The sequence below is a fragment of the Anolis carolinensis genome, chromosome 1 (assembly GCF_035594765.1).
Source record: "Anolis carolinensis isolate JA03-04 chromosome 1, rAnoCar3.1.pri, whole genome shotgun sequence".
In the NCBI taxonomy this organism is placed as follows: domain Eukaryota; kingdom Metazoa; phylum Chordata; class Lepidosauria; order Squamata; family Dactyloidae; genus Anolis; species Anolis carolinensis.
Window position 1 is genome coordinate 223792205 of NC_085841.1, and position 19984 is coordinate 223812188.

Below are 19984 nucleotides of genomic sequence, written 5' to 3' on the forward strand. Positions count from 1 at the left end.
AAATACTATAAATAAATAAATAAACTTTATGTAGGATATTTAACTCCTAAAATCTTTAGCATTGATCATACTGCCATGAGACCAAGAGTTGAGATGCAAATTGTTTGGAGAATCAATGATACTCAACCTTGAAATATGCATATTACGATACATCCAGATTCATAAACATTAACCATTGAATAAAGATTTTGTGTTATACGGGGTTACACTCCCTCTGGAGATACAGGTTCGCAGCTTGAGAATTCTCCTAGATTCATCATTGAGCCTGGAAACCCAGGTCTTGGCAGTGGTTAGGGGAACTTTCGCACAATTAAACCTTGTGCGCCAGTTGCGCCCATACCTTGAAAAGTCTGACTTGGCTATGGTTGCCCATCTTGAGATTAGATCAGCCTCCCTCCTGGCCTTCAGGAAAAAGCTAAAAACATGGCTTTGGGACCAAGCCTTTGTTCTGTAAATTTGAACAGACCAATAAGAAATTATGAAATAACACGGCGATGAATGGAATGGTACAAATGTATGACTTGGATTGCGTGATTTTAATTGATGTTTTAATGTTGATATCTTTTTAACTGTTAGGTTTTTAATGTATTGTTTATTTACAGATATATATATGTGTGGCATCAAATTGTTGCCTTTCGGGGTGAGAAGTGTGAGGTATAAGAGTGGTAAATAAATAAATAAGAAAAGACCTTGATGTTAGAAGCACAGGATTGAGTCCTGACACACAAAAATATTCAAAACCAGAGTAGCAATTTTGGATTTTGAGGACACCACATTTTTTACCCTGAGAACACTGTAGGCTCTACCAAGCCTGGAAATGTTTCAACAATGTTATTTTTAAAACCAAACCAAGAACTGGCCAGAAATCAACTTCTGGTGTTAAATTCTTAGAAGGGAAAAGAAGAGAGAGATTGTTTATTCAGATATGATACTCATCCATTGCTTTTGTAAACAAAACATTTGGTATCCCAAGACCACCCTGGTTATAGCATAAATATTGGAAAGATTTATTATGGGTTTCTTGATAATTTGTTTTTTGTAAAATGAAGGTTTAGGATTATTCACTGGAAAAGAGTGGGGGTAAGAACGTGTTTATGTACTATATGTACTATACTACGGTATACTATACTGGAAAACTAAATTTGGCTTTAAGAGTATTTATTTTAAATATAATCTTTTTGTTATATGGTTGATATATTTATGTTTATGATTTTGTGTTTGTGTATTATACTTATATTAGAAGTAAACTAAAATACTTTTCAAAATACCCCTTTAGGATTTTGGATTCCCCAAAGCTTTCTTCTAAGGACTGGAACAATGCACTTTTTGCAGAATTTGTTTTGTCAGTCCAGAAATAATTTCAAACTGCATGAAACAAAATTTAGGCACAGTGTGTTAAAGCACTGAGCTGCTGAACTTGCAGACTGAAAGGTTGCAGGTTCAAATCCGGGGAGTGGAGTGAGCACCCGTTGTTAGCTCCAGCTTCTGCCAACCTAGCAGTTCGAAAACATGCAAATGTGAGTAGATCAATAGGTACCGCTCTGGCGGGAAGGTAACGGCGCTCCATGCCAGCCACATGACTTTTGAGGTGTCTACTGACAACTCTGGCTCTTCAGCTTAGATATGGAGATGAGTACCAACCCCCAGAGTCAGACACGACTAGACTTAACGTCAGGGGAAACCTTTACCTTTACCTTACAGCCATGTGTTCTACTTTGTTCACCTTAGAAGTCTTAGCATACCGTGCTTGTAAATGAAAGCTCTGCTACTGTGTTATCAACCTTGCCTTGTCATCTTGCAAACCATGAGAACTCCATAACTATGTTCAGACAACAGTAGTTACAAAGACCTCTGCAGATCATGCCACCTGTTTAATCCTCTATTTAGACAAACTATTGATATGGATCTACAGAAGTCTCATTGGTTTGTCTCTTTGGATAGAAAGAGCAAGAAAGCAAAGGATGAGACTTTTATGACATTGGGTACTAGCAAGGAGATGACATATTCTCTGAAATGTGCAATGATATGGGACACTCAGCCACATCATTTTCATATGTCACTCATCACTAGTAATGTGTTGAGTCACCACTCAACAAGTGGCAGAAGTAAATTCCTTAGAAGAAGAGGTAATTTACAGATACTTTGATAAAGTTTTTCACCACTACTTAGATTCCTGAAATTTCACTTTGTCTATAGGTGTCCTGAAGAAAACCTGTGGCACTGAAGGTAATGGGTAACTGAGAAATGTTATATCTATGTCTTATCTTTGGAAAACAAATTCATCATTCAAAAGACATGTATAAAGTCACATGCTTACGCTCAATTTTAAAATGGGGATAGATCATTCTGCATCTGTCTTAAGGCATCTTCAAGGACTGTGGTGTCACTCAAATGTGTGTCTCATGTCCCCAATTAATTCCAAGCCTTGAGAGACTAGCCAGTATGTAAGGCACTGTTTTTAAAGCTGAGGTCAACCAGGGGAGGACATTATTCAAAACAAACAAACAAACAAAAACCCTGAACATAATTTTAAGCAGCTTGTGCAATGTTATCCCCCTTGACAATTATGTTCAGGTTAAATTGGCATGCACCAAAGTTTCCTGTTGCTTCACTGTAGCTCGAGGGATGGTGGTCAGCCATGGCTCTAATGTGAGTTCAGCTGAAGAGTTACTAACTTGCTGTTCACACTGCAACAGTTCTCAGGGAGAAAAAAGAAAAGAAAAGCCAATATAGTTATATTGAGTATAACTATAAGGAAAATTGTTGCAGCTGTTGTTTAACTGCTGTCAAGTCAACTTTGATGCATGGTGAACATGTGAACAAGTTCTCCCTAGTTACCCGGTCAGGTCTTGCATACTCTGGGTTATGACTGAGTCTATCCAATTGTAATACAGACTTCTTCTTTTTCCTGCTACCTACTACAATACACTCTCGCTTATCCAACATAAATGGATTGGCAGAACGTTGGATAAGCTAAAATGTTGGATAATAAGGAGGGATTAAGGAGAAGTCTATTAAATGCCAAATTAAGTTATGATTTTACAAATTAAGCACCAAAACATCATGTTTTACAACAAGTCTGCTACTTGTTTGGGAGTGTGGCTGCACTTGTGTTGTTGGGCATGTTGGCCTGCTGTGCGTTGTTGCCTAGAGAAACAGCTGTGGATCTGGGTGGGAGGCACATTGCATTGGATAATACAGAACATTGGATAAGCGAAAGTTGGACAAGCAAGACTCTACTGTATATTTTATAACTTGGTATTCCGAACAATAAAAGCTGTATGGTATCTACCTCATTGTGTGTCTTGGTGTATTCTTCTGGAGAAGATTAACCCACAGCACAACTGGAGACGAGAACCTTACAATTTGTTCGGAATACCAAGCCTACTCTATAGCCCATCTGTATAGGGGCTCGCTACAATGTTATAAATCACTCTCAGGGATGTGGTGCCTGAAGGTTGCCCCTCCCACATACCACATCCCTTTGTGTCCCCATCTGAGGGTAATTGAGGTTTTATGGCTGGCCATATGTTCTGTGTCAGCGCTCTGTGTTCGGAGATGGCATGAGATAGGGGATCATGACACTATAGCAGTGGTTCTCAACATGGGGTCCCCCAGATGTTTTTGGCCTTCAACTCCCAGAAATCCTAACAGCTGGTAAACTGGCTGCAATTTCTGAGAGTTGTAGGTCAAAAACATCTGGGGACCCCAGGTTGAGAACCACTGGCCTATAGAAAGGGATTCTAGGAACTGTAGTCTAACAACATGAGTTTATCCACTTAGGAACCACTGTCTTAGGTCACTTCCCTGAGAATGATATTGAAAAAATGATCAGTCAGGTATGTCTGTAAAATTTCCTTGTGGTGCTTTTAGCCATAATTACATCCATTATGAATTTATAAGAAGAAGCTCTCTGTTTGGAGATGGCATGAGATAGGGGATCATGACACTATAGCAGTGGTTCTCAACATGGGGTCTCCAGATGTTTTTGGCCTTCAACTCCCAGAAATCCTAACAGCTGGTAAACTGGCTGCAATTTCTGAGAGCTGTAGGCCAAAAACATCTAGGGACCCCAGGTTGAGAACCACTGGCCTATAGAAAGGGATTCTATGAACTGTAGTCTAACAACATCTGTTTATCCACTTAGGAACCACTGTCTTGGGTCACTTCCTTGAGAATAATATTGAAAAACTGATCAGTCAGGTATGTCTGTAAAATGTCTTTGTGGTGCTTTTAGCCATAATTACATCCATTATGAATTTCTAAGAAGATGATTGTTAAATTGTCCAAGTCAACATCATGCACAGGGAAGTAAACAACCGGTGGCCACAGTTACAGAACATCTCTGTCTAGGTTCTCCATGTTAACAGCCTACATCTGGCATTCCTTCTGGGATGCCATATGAGAGCAAACACTCTTCTGTATTCTGTATCCACACCCCACCTTCCTATTTTAGTTCCCTCCAACTTGAATGACCAAAAGGAGAACAATGCACCAAGTATCTCACTCCTGACTGGCTAATCCTATTAATCTTCTACATACCATGCAACATATATAAACCATCCAGAGCAGAGAAGCTGCTGTGCTCTGTAGAGAAAGAATGTGCATATCCCACTCTTCCAACCCCAGGATACCATATTGAATTTCATCCTACACGTCATGGCAGGCTATAAAAACTAAGTATTTCACAGAAAGATGATAATTTCATTAAGTTGATGCCCTTGCTATGTTTTGATTTGGGGCAGAAAGTAGACGAATAAGCTGTATATGCGGCTTTACATTTCTTTGTGAACAGGTGGTCTTCCAGAGGGTCACCATGTATATTTAGTATCTGAAACTTGATCGAAGCCCAGCCTGATTGGCTCCTCCAACCACATGATAATTTAGGAGCTGGTGCATCAGACTAAAGCTGCTTTTGCCCAGCGTTTCTCAGGAGGAAGGACAGTTGGAGAGGCTTTGCTGCTAAGGAAATTTATTTAAAGATTGCTGGTAAGCCCATAGTTGTTTTTGCTTTTCAAATTTGTTTGGATTTTGTTTTTCTGTACAACAGATATTTGCCAGACTGGTAGTTTGTTTCTTGAAGGACTTGCTGGCTTTTGGACTTTCACTAGAGTCCGTGTATTTTGCACTTTCCCCCATGTAATGCTCAATTGTCCTACTCAGTGGCAGAAATCATTGATGACATTGAAATTTCAAAGCATGAAGAGATGAAAGGTAAAATAGAGAGTAGGTAATAACTGTCCTCCCTTTGCTGAAGTAGATCCTGTCCTTAAAAAAAAAATTCTCAGAAGTTGGCCAGTTTTTTTAAATTGCAATTTTATTTTATTTTTACCTTGACTGAACAAAACGGTTTTAGAAAGATACATGATGTGCCTAAATTTAACCCACGGTACTGGACTGCTACTTGCCTCAGAAGGAATGGTGGTTTAGCTAGCTAAACAAAACCAGCCAATCGCACCGAAGTATTAGCTTACAGAGCAAATATCTTTGAACTACGAGGAAGCAGCTGTTGCAAACCTTCATCCTCTCGCTTGCATCAGAAATGGGTTGCAGTCCCTTGTGGCAAGCGCTGAACATTTCAGAGCTCACTCACAAATTCATTCCAATGAGTTAATTAATTCATTTTGTTTGTACCCTCTGGCTACAAGTGTTCTGATATTTTCTAGGTTTGAAGATAACATAAGGAAAAGACCCACAGAAGTAAACAAAGGGAGCATCTGTAAAGGCCAATGGTGGGAAGAGAGACATTAGCTTCATTCACTTGAGGTCATTTGAAATCATTTTTTTGGTGTGATTTAACACTGATATTTGTGCTGGAATGGTGTTTTGGTTACAATAACTTTCCAAATGTATTTTAAAATGTCTTCAAAGAGATTTAAATTAAGCAGGAACACCAAAAGATAACTTGGTTCCAATACTTTCAAATACTCCAATGTTATAAAGAAGATGCTGAAATAGGCTTCAGCCAAAAAAGGGGATCTTGGGAGATAATTATGCAAAAGAGGGAAAAAAATCATTAAGATAATATATCAAATACTATTACAATGGACGACAGAAGAAGAACAGGTTAAAGACTGCCAAGTGAAGTGGGCTAAAGACTTTGGATATAGTATAAATCTAAATCAATGGGAAGAAATCTGGAACAAAAAATTGAAATTTACAGCTACGGAGATACGAGAGAATTGGTATAAGATGCAATTCAGGTGGCACTACACCCCAGCTAAAATAGCCAAATTTAGTAAATGGTCATCTAACAAATGCTGGAAATGTGGCAAAGAGATAGGAACCTTTTACCACCAATGGTGGAAATGCAAGAATGTCAAAAAGTACTGGAACAACATACATCAAATAACACAAAAAATATTACAAATTAAATTTCCACCCAAACCAGAAATGTACTTATTAGGCATAACAAGCCCGAAATTGAATAAAAACCAGGATAAAATGGTTTTTCTAATGACCACAGCAGCAAGATTAGTCCTAGCCAAAGTTTGGAAACAAAAAAAGATTCCCTCCATTGATGAATGGATCCTAAAATTATTAGATTTAATACAAATGGACATTTTGACACAAAAGCTGAGAGATGGAAAAAAGAAAATGGATTGGACAGATTTCAGAGACTTTATTCAAAACGGCAGAAATACATTTACAATAGACTTATCTGACGTATGTCCAATAGGCAGTCTTAACTAGAGAAAACTCACTAAATTAACAAAATGTACCTAAGAGTATAACATTCAGGAAATGGTCTGGCAAATTTGTCCTAGCTGGATTTAACCACTGGATTTAGGTCACAGAACTTAGGAATTGTTCATTAGCAAAAGATATTTTGAAATGGTGCAAATTATAACTACAAAATACCAACAAACAAACACATCAAGAAAACCATGGTTGAAATTTACAAGTCATGCAGCAATGACCTAAATATTATTCATCCACAAAAATGTTATATTAGTCAGCTGTCACTTATATGTACATAAGCAATTATCTGCCTTAGGCAGACAAGAAAAAAAAACTGACTCCTCTATTTTATATTAGTCTCACTGGCTGGTTATTTAGAAATAAAATTTCCTCACGGGAGGTGGTTAAACTACTTTTTCTAAATTGCCTTTTCTAATTGCATTACAGTGATTGGGTGATACTTCTCCATTACTCCCAGATCCCAGATCCCAAACTTTGGCCAAGTATCTTTTGCTGCATTATCACTGTAACATCCTTCTCTGTGACACCATAATGGTTCGACAACTGGGATATCCCACCATAAGCACTTTTAGACGGACTGGCACTGATGCACCAGAATTGCATGTAATATTTCCACCCAAGAAAGATTAATGTGGTCTAAATTATCTGTTGCTTAGTTTTTGCCTTATGTTTGAAACTACTGCTAGCAGAATGCTATTGATTATTGCTCTCCCTTCTGAAGCTCTTGCTTTGGTATACAATATATAAGATGTGTACCCTAGCTCTACTAGACTCTGCTAGAATGACTTAATTCTGTTGGTTAGTCTCAACTAAAATTGATCAATGGGATCAATTTTTGAATGGCGAGTTAACAATTAGGTAAATCCCAGTAATTCAATGCTTCTGCTTTAATTGGGGCTAACAATAGGCCAATGGTTTAAGTCAGTGTCTCAAAGTAGAACCACATTTCTTATGCAACACATTCTGTTTAAGCAATATACTTCAAAGCAGTTATCTAGTGTGTTTTGCACGCATCTATTATTAAAAAAAGAATAGATGCATGTTCTAACTCACTATTTTGTTCACCTTAAGAACATTGCTTGCTGACATACTAGGACATTAGAGCTAATTATAAGCACCACAGGATCCTCTCAGCTCTGGGCAACTAAAGGAATGTAAGACTGAAAGGTTGTTGCTGCATCATAGTCCAGAGAATGTGAAAGGTGAATGTCATAATCCAATATATGTATATTAGCAATAGCAGCACTATAAATAAATAAATAAATATATACAGAAATACAGAAATAAATAAATAGGCATGACTAAAATGTGGAGGGATTCAATGTCATGATTAAAATTTATTTTATTTTAATTTATTTTATTGCAAGCTTATCTTTTTCCTGACAAGAGACACAAGGCCACTTACACCAGATGCAGTTGAAAACCTGATGATCCAAAAGTGAAATTTAAAAGTTTAATTTAAACTCAAATCATTAAGCTATCATGCTAACTTGTCCGTAATTTAAAACAATATAAAATCCTTCAAAAGATCTAACAATAAGGGTAGAAAGGCAACCCACTGAAATTTGATTGTCTAGAGCAGGGGTCCCCAAACTAAGGCCCGGGGGCCGGATGCGGCCCTCCAAGGTCATTTACCTGGCCCCCGCTCTTAGTTTTAAACTTCGCCTTGAACAAAGTCTGAAATGACTGGAAGGCACACAATACCAACAATCCTACTTAACTTAACTATCTCATTGGCCAGAAGCAGGCCCAGACTTCCCATTGAAATCCTGATAGGTTTATGTTGGTTAAAATTGTTTTTATTTTTAAATATTGTGTTGTTCCTTCATTTACTAATACTGTGCTATGGTAATAATTGAATATAATGTGTATACATATAATATTGATACTAATATTATAATGTAATACAATATAATACCAATAATTATATGATCTAATAATATTAATAATATTAATTATATATTATATATTAAATGTAATATTACTAATAATATTACGGTATAGTGGTATAGGACAATATAGTAAGATATAATGCTAATATTCTGCTATGCCAATAATATTATATACTGTATGTTCATACAACTTGCAAGCCGCTCTGAGTCCCCTTCGGGGTGAGAGAGGATGGGGTATAAATGTAGCAAATAAATAAATAGTTGTTGTTGGGTTTTTTTTTTTTGCACTACAAATAAGACATGTGCAGTGTGCATAGGAATTTCTTCGTATTTTTTTTCCAAATGATAATTTGGCCCCTCAACAGCCTGAGGGACCATGAACCGGCCCTCCACTTAAAAAGTTTGAGGACCCCTGGTCTAGAGCAGTGTGGTCCAACCTTTAGTTACCCGAAGGCCAAACTTTAGTATAGGAATGTGAGGGCTGGAGACATTCCAGAAAGAAAACGAATTATATAATTAACATTGAATTACATAATTAAAATATTTTTCCAGTAAGAAGGGAAAGCCCAACAAAAATGAATCGGTGGGCTTCATGCAGCCCGCAGGCCGCGGTTTGGACCACACTGGTCTAGAGCACTGCTTCTTAAACTGTGGGTCCCAACCTCAGAAGGAATCCCTGTAGCTCAATGTTGGGGTTACAGAAATTTGGCAACAGTAATAGGTTTCTATACGCTATCCATTTACACAAATCTGTTAGCAGCTAATCTGCTAGTGTTTACTCAGCAGAAAATGCTTCAGCTGTACCCCACAAAAAGGAAAATCTGCTTGTTTAGTAAGTCTTGCAAATGCTGATTTATTATAATTAATGTTCGGTTTTTATACTTGTTTTATTTACATACCAATATATCTGGGGTCAAGGAGCCTGGTGGCGAAGTGCGTTAAAGCACTGAGCTGGAGACTGAAAGGTCCCAGGTTCAAACCCCGGGAGCAGCATGAGCGGCCGCTGTTAGCTCCAGCTCCTGCCAACCTAGCAGTTCGAAAACATGCAAATGTGAGTAGATCAATAGGTACCGCTCCGGCGGGAAGGTAACGGCGCTCCATGCAGTCATGCCGGCCACATGACCTTGGAGGTGTCTACAGACAGCGCCGGCTCTTCGGCTTAGAAATGGAGATGAGCACCAACCCCCAGAGTTGGTCACGACTGGACTTAACGTCAGGGGAAACCTTTACCTTTACCTATATCTGGGGTCACGTAAAAATGTAGCAAGTGCAAAAGGGTCACAAGTGCTAAACAGTTAAAGAAGCTCTGGTCTAGAGTATAAGATGTTGCCAGAAAGGAGAAAAAATGCCATGTTATATAAAATCAAATAGCAATCATATTTCTAGAGCTCAGAATAAACATTATTTTTATTTGTTTGGAAAATTATAATAGTGTTATAATTTGGAAGGCATTACTATTGAAATGGAGAAATTATGCTTTTTTTGTGACAATGTATATTTTATCCTCTATTTGTTTGATAAGCTATAAATAACATTTCAAAGCTTGCTTTGTGACATTTCTTAACACTGTGCTTGGATGCATGCTAAGACAGCTTTGAGGACTACTAGTAAGCAACATTGACTTCATTATACTGATGTTCATTTTTCCTGTTTTGTGGCCAGTGAGTAGGTGACAGCCACTCCGCAAACATGGCAGAAGTAGAAGAATATGAGGAGGTGGTGGAGGTAAGACCCAAATGTTAAACTTACTGCTTTCTTTGTCTTAAGAAATGTGGATGCACTATTTAAAAGAAACGTTGGCAAATAATCATCCAGGAATTGAAAACTCTGGCTTCTTACATGCTACTGTCTCACATGTTGATGCGTCAATCTGACAGTTATAGAAATGGATACCATCTTTATGCTCATCCTCCTGTAGCTGTTTGGGTACTCTCAGTGAAACCGCAGTAAACTGAATTGTCAAAAGTGTATGGCAATGACAGGCCATAATGTCAGTCTTTCTTCCTTGGAATTGAAGGCAAAAAGAAGGAAGACATTTATGAAATTTCAGGCCCTCTCCCCCTATAAAATGAGATTTGCAACTCTGGGAGAAGAAATATTGCCTACAATGTATTTGTCCAGAAATTTTTAAACAAAAAAATCAGTCCAAAATCTAAGGTGAACTTATTCACAGGTCTATGTAAGTAATGTATCTTAACTCATCAAAAAAAAAAAAAAGAAACATTCCCTTCTCTGAGTAGAGTGGAAAATGCTGACACCTTCGTCCATCTTGGGAGCACTTAAATAAAGCACCGATCTCCTCTACTCTCTGCGACAGTACTGCTTTTAGCCTTAAGATCCACAAATTACTTCTATGCAAATCTGTTGTTAAACAACAATAATCTACTCCTTTAAAAATAAACCAGTTTCTTCAATCCTGATGTCACAACCAAAGATTTGTGATAACAGGAAGCAGCATATTTTTATGTAATCATATCCACCATGTGTCTGTCTGGTATTCATTGCCATTCTCTTTTCACTGTCTGTTTTTCTTCGTTTTATATCACACAGTGTCCTTTTAAATTGTACTTTTACCAGTGCTTATAGAGTTGTTTCTCCAGACATCTGCCATCTTGCTTGCTCCTTTAAAGGACTGACTTAGGACCTCATCACACGTGTTGCTAGAATCACCCAATATTGCTAGGGATCGTGGTGATGTTGGGGGCATGGGATCTGTTGCCCTGCATCCAGTGCCCCACACTGTCCCGGCTTCCCCCCTACCTTATCAAATGGGGTAAAGCCTCTTTAAGTCAGCTCCACCCATCTTATGGAAAGATGGGGAGCCTGTCATCATGCACTGCCGGCAATTTTTCAGTGGTGGCAGGCTTTTTGCAACAGTTTAGCCCTGGAATTGCTCTGGAAGTACTTTTCTGGCGTGTGATGGGAGCTGGGGGGGGGGGGGGGTCTGTGGTGAAAGTAGAAAAAAACCCTGACACTGCTGAATTTGGGCCCATGTTAAGAGGTCCTTGGTCCTTTGACGCACCCGTTTGACCCATGAGGAAAACAAAATGTTGGTCCAATCCATGAGTTGTTGATGTGTGAGAGAGGAGGGGAGGCACCTTCTATCAGTCTGTGGACCAATTTTGGTATATCATGGACTTGAAATGCTTTCCTTTTTTGTAGAATCAAAACTGGAAAGGCATTCAAATTGATCTTTATTTTATTTTATTTTATTTTAAAAAGAAATTGTTACAGGTTTTGGGGATCCTTAACTACATAATTAGGAGCCCCGGTGGCGAAGTGCGTTAAAGCGCTGAGCTGCTGAACTTGCAGACCGAAAGGTCCCAGGTTCAAATCCCGGGAGCGGCTTGAGTGCCCGCTGTTAGCTCCAGCTCCTGCCAACCTAGCAGTTCGGAAACATGCCAATGTGAGTAGATCAATAGATACCGCTCCGGCGGGAAGGTAACGGCGCTCCATGCAGTCATGCCGGCCACATGACCTTGGAGGTGTCTACGGACAATGCTGGCTCTTCAGCTTAGAAATGGAGATGAGCACCAACACCCAGAGTCAGACACGACTAGACTTAACGTCAGGGGAAACCTTTACCTTTACCTTTAACTACATAATTATAATGCTTTGCTTCTACATTAATGGGTCCATCCCCTAAAATCTTCAGAATTTGCAGTTTAGTGAGGGGCATTTAGAATACTCACCCAGAATACTACAACTCCTGGAATTTTTTAGGATGCAACCTAAGTGGAACCATAGCATTACAACTGGGTAGTGTGAATGAACTATTTATTTAGGAAAGCCTCCCAGAGCAAAATCCAGCAGGTCTTGCTGCATGAAGGCTTCTCTATGTGGAGGCTCTGGAGCTTTTGCAGTCAAGAGTTGTGAACAAAATAGCAATTGCAATGGGTATTAATTTTAATCTACTTTGCCCTTTCCAGAAACAGTAAAAATAGGTCTAGCTGTCATCTCTGCTTGCTATTTACACATTACTCAAATAGTTTTACTCTGTATGAAAGATATTTAGGTTCAGAAACAAATCTGAGGTATTGCTGAGCAGAGAAGCATTTTATGATAAGAAGCCAAAATAGTGTTTCAAAGGGCACGCAACAGAAAGCTCTTAAAAATAGCCTGGATGCTTCCTTTAGGACATCTCCTTGTACTTTAGGTCAAAGGATACAAAGCCTTTTTTCTTGATATAATAGCCACGCTGCCAATTTTAAGTTGGTTAGTAGGCCACAAAGAAAAAGGACGTGTCTGTGATCCCATATTGTACCATGTATTCCTTCTTAAAACTAGTCTGGCACACATATACTCCACACTGCCAGGTTCGAATCCCACCCGGGGAGAACGCGGATAAGCTCCCTCTTTCAGCTCCAGCTCCATGCGGGGACATGAGAGAAGCCTCCCACAAGGATGGTAAAACATCAAAACATCTGGGCGTCCCCTGGGCAACGTCCTTGCAGACGGCCAATTCTCTCACTCCAGAAGTAACTCCGGTTGCTCCTGACACGAAAAAAAAAATACTCCACACCTATGCATGCAGACATCTATTTACATCCATGAACACTGTTATCAATAAACGACTATGGCTACAACTATATCCAAACTCTCTTCCATCTCTCCCTTTATATTTTCTCTTTACTCTTTTTAAAGCTCACACACTCGTAGACATGTGTATTCTCCCATTTGTATATGCCTAAGTCCCAGTGACAGACACATGATGTCAAAAAAATGAGGTGTAATCTCTCCCGATTCTCTTTTCACCAAGACATTGAAAGTTTTATCTATCTAGGAAGTAAGCGCACAATAAGATTCAATAGCTGAGCAATAGTAGTGTTTGCCTTAGGGTGTTCACTTTCAGTGGATACAGTCTTTGTTAATATGTTCCATGGGAATGGGTCAGAACTAAGCAACACGTCTGAAATTTTTCCATCCTTGTGGCATGTCCTGTTGAATTAGACAACAGCATATTCTATAACACTGTGGGAGTGTGTAGTTCAGCATGTGGAATGCTGGATCAAAGTATGGAAAACCAGGTGTGTAGCCTGGGATCCCTCCAGGAGCCCATACCCTTGTTGGAGGTAAATAGGCCCGAGTTCAACTCAAGAGCAACCGAGGGAGAGTAAATTTTCCACTCTGCAGCGCTTGGAACCACTGACCACAATTATAGTGGAATGTAGAATCAGCAGTCTTTCTTCCATCTAGATAAATTAATGCCCTCTTTCTAACCAACTACAAGTAAACACTCTTTGAACTGAAGTTGGTCACGTCTGTATAAAATGGGCTTCATAGTTAGATCAAAACGTCATTTCTGGTTCCATTTTAAAAAAAAATCTGTAGAATTTTGGAGTCCGTGATGCATCTTCCATACACAGTAGAGTCTCACTTATCCAACATAAATAGGCCAGCAGAACATTGGATAAGCAAATATGTTGGATAATAAGGAGGGATTATGGAAAAACCTATTACACAACAAATTAGGTTATGATTTTACAAATTAAGAACCAAAACATCCTGTTATACAAGAAATTTGACAGAAAAAGTAGTTCAATACGCAGTAATGCTATGTAGTAATTACTGTATTTACGAATTTAGCACCAAAATATCACGATGTATTGAAAACATTGACTACAAAAATGCGTTGGATAATCCAGAACGTTGGATAAGTGAGACTCTACTGTATATAATTATAGCACTGGTTCCATTTTAACTTCCATAGCATTCTATAGACTCCTGGGGTCTATTAGTTTGTGGGGTGACAGAGGATCTTTCTGGTCAGGATTTGTAAATGTGTGTCTATGTGTCTTCAGTTGCCTTAGTTGACTTAGGGACCCTTTGAATTTCTTAGAGTTTTGATCCTTCCTTGAACTGAAAATTCCAGAATTCTATAGGATCTTGCCATGGAGTAAGAGTGGAAGTGTAGAGCGGAAGGTGTCCCTTTCTTTGTGAAAATGACTTACAACCTCATCAGACAAGTGGTTTCCCCCATCTTAGTGTGCTGCCGGCATGCTGCTGGGATGGAGTCCACTGAAGACCATCAAATAACACAGTGCTGCGTCTAGTGGGGCTCTGTTGGCCTCTGTGCCGGCAACATGCTGGCAACACGCTAAGAGGGATCCCCATAGAGTCCTCATTGAAGAAGCTGGGGACAGCACACAAGGAAACTGAGTACAGCACAGAAATGTCATGCCCATGACCCACAACAGTAAGGGAATGAAGATGGGTGCTGCCTCACAGTTTTCCACATTGTCCTACACTGTCCCAAGGCTTCTGGACCTTTATGTGATGAGGTCCTTAGTGTGGTCAGGTTAAAAAGATTGGCAGAGGTAAGGTCAATACCCCTTCTCTGCTAAGAAAGGAACATTAGAAACATACAGACCAAGCAAAGTTCTCACACGTTTATAGTATATGCTATGATTTAATTCCTTCTATATTTAATTAGAATTATATTTAATTAGGGCCCCTGGTGGTGGCACAGTGTGTTAAAGCACTGAGCTGCTGAACTTGCGGACCAAAAGGTCCCAGGTTCAAATCCTGGGAGTGGAATGAGCGCCTGCTGTTGGCCCCAGCTCCTGCCAACCTAGCAGTTCGAAAACATGCAAATGTGAGTAGATCAATAGGTACCGCTCCGGCGGGAAGGTAACGGCGTTCCATGCAGTCATGCTAGCCACATGACCTTGGAGGTGTCTACGGACAATGCCGGCTCTTTGGCTTAGAAATGGAGATGAGCACCAACCCCCAGAGTTGGTCACGACTGGACGTAACGTCAAGGGAAAACCCTTACCTTTACCTTTATATTTAATTAGCTTCTATAATAATTGGTATAAAATTTGGGCCACATACATGGTCCTATCTCTTTGTTTAGTTTCCCATCAATGCAGTGGGAACAATGAAGGTATAGTGGAGATCAGAGGGGTGAAAATAGACTATATTGGCTCATAGTGATTCATGTTCATAAGACTGTGCAATAATTGAAACAAATAACTACAAAGAAATATTTATGATAATTCTGAATGAATGCTTGGTCTAATCATCATATCTGACTTTGGTGAGGCCAACAATGCAACTTCTGTATATTATTCGAAAGTCCATGGAATTAGGGGAGTGTTTTGATTGCTGTATGTATTAGTAATAGGTTATCTTCTAATATGTTTTGAATTTTTTTTTAGAAATAATTTTGAAAATAATCATAATGATTAAAGTGGAGACATTTGACTTTGTTGCTCTATATCAGTGGTTCTCAACCTGTGGATCCCCATGTGTTTTGGCCTATAACTCCCAGTAATCCCAGCCAGTTTACCAGCTGTTAGGATTTCTGGGAGTTGAAGGCCAAAATACTTGGGGACCCACGGTTGAGAACCACTGCTCTATATTGTAAAAGTAACCAAGCAAATTTAGATAACGTACAACGAAGTAAAATTAGATAATCAGTGTAATCCAAATCCCCAAGAGCATCTTCCTTTGTTCCACCACAGCCTTCCTGAGTACCTTTCCCAGAATAGTGTTTATTATGAACTCCAATTCAAGGATTTAGACTGAATGTGGTTAGGACACTGTGAGCACCTTGTCCACATAATCAAGCCACCGAAAAAACTGGTATCTCACAACTGAATAAGTACTTCAGCTGGATCTCCTATACGAATACCATCAAGATTTATTTATTTATTTACAACATTTATACCCCACCCTTCTCACCCAAGGGGACTCAGGGCGACTTACAAAAAATGGCAAAATTTAATGCCCAAAATGCAATCATAAAAACAAAACAATAATAAACAGATCCATTAATAACATTGTTAAAACACATTATAAAAACCTTAAAAACGTATATATAATTAATTCCATTCGTCTGAGATCCTCATGCAAAGGTTGCAATGGCAACAACTGTTTTATCTTCAAAATGTTTTGCAAAAGGGCACAGAGGGTGTTGTCAGGGACCATGGGGTCTGTTTGTTGTCAGGAATGTTAAAAATCCTCAAGCCAATTGAAAGAGATCTGCTTGGCAGCTATTTGAGGATGCAATGGAGACAGCAAAATAACCCCCTTTGCTGCCCACATTGCCACGCAGTCAAAACAATGATGTGCTCTAACACATCTTTGATTGTCTTTGCTGCAAATTTTGTACCACTGGACTCTGGCCATCACACACTATCTCACTGTTCACACCACACTCTCATAGCAAGGAAGTGCTGATGAGAACACTTGCTTGAGATTGAGATGATATGCTACAGGACTTCAACAGTCTACAAAAAAGAAAATAAAAAAGAAAATAATCAGTTAGTCAATTAATCAATCATATATCTATTTATCTATCTATCTCAACCCATAGAGACCAGAGAACACTATTTGGACTTCATTACTGTACTTTGTACTGCATAATTATTCTTCAAAGTACTTATATCTCTGATTAGTGCAACATAGAAAAGAAACCAAACAAATGAGTTTACTTTGTACTTTTTTGTAATTTAAGATTATTTTATATTTATTTATTTATTTATTTACAGTATTTATATTCTGCCCTCCTCACCCCGAAGGGGACTCAGGGCGGATCACATTATGTACATATAGGGCAAACATTCAATGCCCATAAACACATTGGACAGAGACAACAGACAGACGCAGAGACAATTTAACCTTCTCCTGAGGGGATGTTCATTCTGGCCACAGGGGGGAGCAACTGCTTCATCATCCATTCTGATGGCACTTCCTCACTTCCTCTTTCCAACGTTGTAAATTAGTTAAACTTGCCTCCCCACTTTTTTATAAGTGGTACCTTATTTCCCACTTGATAGATGCAACTATCTTTTGGGTTGCTAGGTCAGCAACGAGCAGGGGCTATATTTTATTTTTAATTGATGGGTGCTCACCCTGCCACAGGCTGGCCTCGAACTCATGACCTCATGGTCAGAGTGATTTATTGCAGCAGCTGTTTACCAGCCTGCGCCACAGGCTGGTAAACTACATATAAGAGTTGACCTTTGAATTTGTCAGGATCAGGACCTCATCAGAGTGATGAGGTCCCCCGCACTGTTTTGCCATTCCCCGTGACAAACCAGCAGAGCAGTGGGGAAATCCTGGCGCACTGCACCTTGCCTCACCAACAACAACGCTTCCCCCCATGCTAGCCCTGTTGTTTCTAATGGAACATGGGGATACTCCCAAGTTGCTGTCACAGCGTTGTAGCAAGTGGCCACCCCAGTTGAGCCATGGAGCCCTGCCGGAAGTGAAGCTATGTCATCTGATATGTCATCTGTGGCTCAACTGGGGCAGAAGTGTCCTGCGACACTCAAAACTAATTGTCATGAAATCATCACTGAATTATATTTTTCATTTTCCCCAAATCCTTTTATCCCTATTATCAGAAATTGCCCCTCTGATAATTTTTTTAATTGAATGTATACTTGTAGATATCTAGGAAAGCTCTACAAGTGTGACAAGAGACCATAGTCTTGGTAATTGGTGATGTACAAAATCCAAGATCTAACTTATATAAAAGGAATGTAGTTTTTGCTTACCTCTGTTGATCTGCACCCTCAAATTCTATTTATTCATGTTCATACCGTGTTTCCCCAAAAATAAGACAGTGTCTTATATTAATTTTTTGCTTCCAAAGATGCGCTAGGTCTTATTTTCAGGGGATGTCTTATTTTTCCATGAAGAAGAATTCACATTTATTGTTGAACAAAAAAAAATGAATTTATTATATACTGTACAGTAGTTGTCATCACAAACCAGCATAACCAGACAAACTGTGAATCCTATCAATAATTTCTTGTTACTACCATTATTTCCATGTACAACACTCTATGGTATGTACATGTACCAATCCTGCATGCTCTGGTGTTCTGTTTGGCAGGCGTTGGGCATGCTTCCAAATAAAAACTTTGCTAGGACTTACTTTCAGGGGAGGCCTTATATTTAGCAATTCAGCAAAACTTCAACTAGGTCTTATTTTTTGGGGATGTCTTATTTTCGGGGAAACAGAGTAGATTGCTCTTTGGTGCAGTAGAACAAAAATCTGTAAATATTTATGTGTTTCTATATTAGTGAGAATCTTTGAAGGTTGTCAAGTATGTTATGGAAGAGTGATATCATCGGCAGATTTCTTGAAACAAGTTCCACTGCTAAGTCAAAAGGAAAAATAATCTTGTTATGAGTAATCTTGTGAAAAATAATGAGCTCTCTGCTTTGTTTATAGTACTACATTGAAGAAGAGGTCATTGAGGAGGGTGAACCGGGCGAGGTAAAAAGCCTCTCTGTTTTGTGCTCATACCTCATATTTTATGCTTCTTTAATGGGAGGTGTTTTGTTTTTTGTTTTGGTGTGTGCATAATACTGAATAATCTCATAGCATTTCTATAATCCAATAGGATATCAAATCCGAAAACAAGATACATGGCTTGTTTTATCCGGATTAGGACACAGTGTTCAAATATGTTTTTCCTCCCCTTCCTCTGTCTGTGCTTTCTGGATGGCATTAATGTGCAAGAGGTTGCAGCTGCATTTTACTCTTTTATTTGTTCAGTAGATGTAAAAAATCTAGTTTTTTTTAACGGTTTGCTTTTCTGTAGATCGAGACAATGTTACACATTTTAGTGACTCATTTTTCACTGACTGGAGTGGCTATACTTGGCAATGTATTTGTGTGTGACTTTAACTTTTGATGTTGATATCTTAATAGTCAGACTTCTACTGAAAGAAACTGGTATGAATAACAGTCCTTTGGGATGTCTAAATGATGAGAAGGACATTTAAAAAGGATGGGGATAAGATCTAAATGAAGACATGTACAGAAAAAACTCTTCTGCAAACTTTTGTGTCCATCTTCATATCAATTCTGTTTCCATTTGTTTGTCTGATGTCATTCATTTTTACATGACTTTTCCGATATCATTTGTCTATCTTTCATTTCTAGTTGATTGGCATAAAAGTTCCATAAAATATTACCTGAATCTGAAATTATGATTTATTCAGGATAGGTGCTTCTATTTTAACCCCCCTTCAAAGCTGAAGGATACCTTCAGGCACAGGGTAAACATATCTCAAATGTGTGTGAGTATAATAAAGTCTGTAAAATAAAACAAAAAGAAAAAAAATCATATTTTTGAAAACTCTCCATTCCAATACTTAAGAAGTAAAGAATGATGTGACTTATATATTTGTTTTAAAATTATTTGAATTACCTATTTGAAACCAAGATAAAATATTTATTCATGCTTATGTGTTTTTTTTTATACAGGATGTTTGAAAAAGAACTCCCTAGTTTTAATGTGTTTATACACCCTGTATTTTGCTTAACAGTGCTGGGAGTACTTCTATGCCATATGATGTATTATAACTTTTAGAATAAAAACATTAAAATTAATATTTTAATAGAATTTTATCACTAATTCTTGAAA

At 38.6% G+C, this 19984-nt stretch overlaps 1 protein-coding gene across 43 annotated transcripts in view; it reads left to right on the top strand.

Annotated features, from left to right (window-relative positions):
* Positions 1 to 4883: 4883 nt before the first annotated feature.
* Positions 4884 to 19984, top strand: part of neb (nebulin) — a 229122-nt gene continuing 214021 nt past the window's right edge. For 40 of the 43 annotated variants that reach the window (XM_062965858.1, XM_062965887.1, XM_062965945.1 and 37 more), the window contains exons 1-4: positions 4884 to 4989; positions 5667 to 5766; positions 10257 to 10319; positions 18784 to 18828. In XM_062965858.1, the coding sequence (XP_062821928.1) occupies positions 10284 to 10319; positions 18784 to 18828 (81 nt within the window). In that variant the 5' untranslated portion in view covers positions 4884 to 4989; positions 5667 to 5766; positions 10257 to 10283. The remainder of the gene's footprint in view (positions 4990 to 5666; positions 5767 to 10256; positions 10320 to 18783; positions 18829 to 19984) is intronic. The other 3 variants (XM_062965882.1, XM_062965868.1, XM_062965875.1) reach the window with 3 other exon arrangements.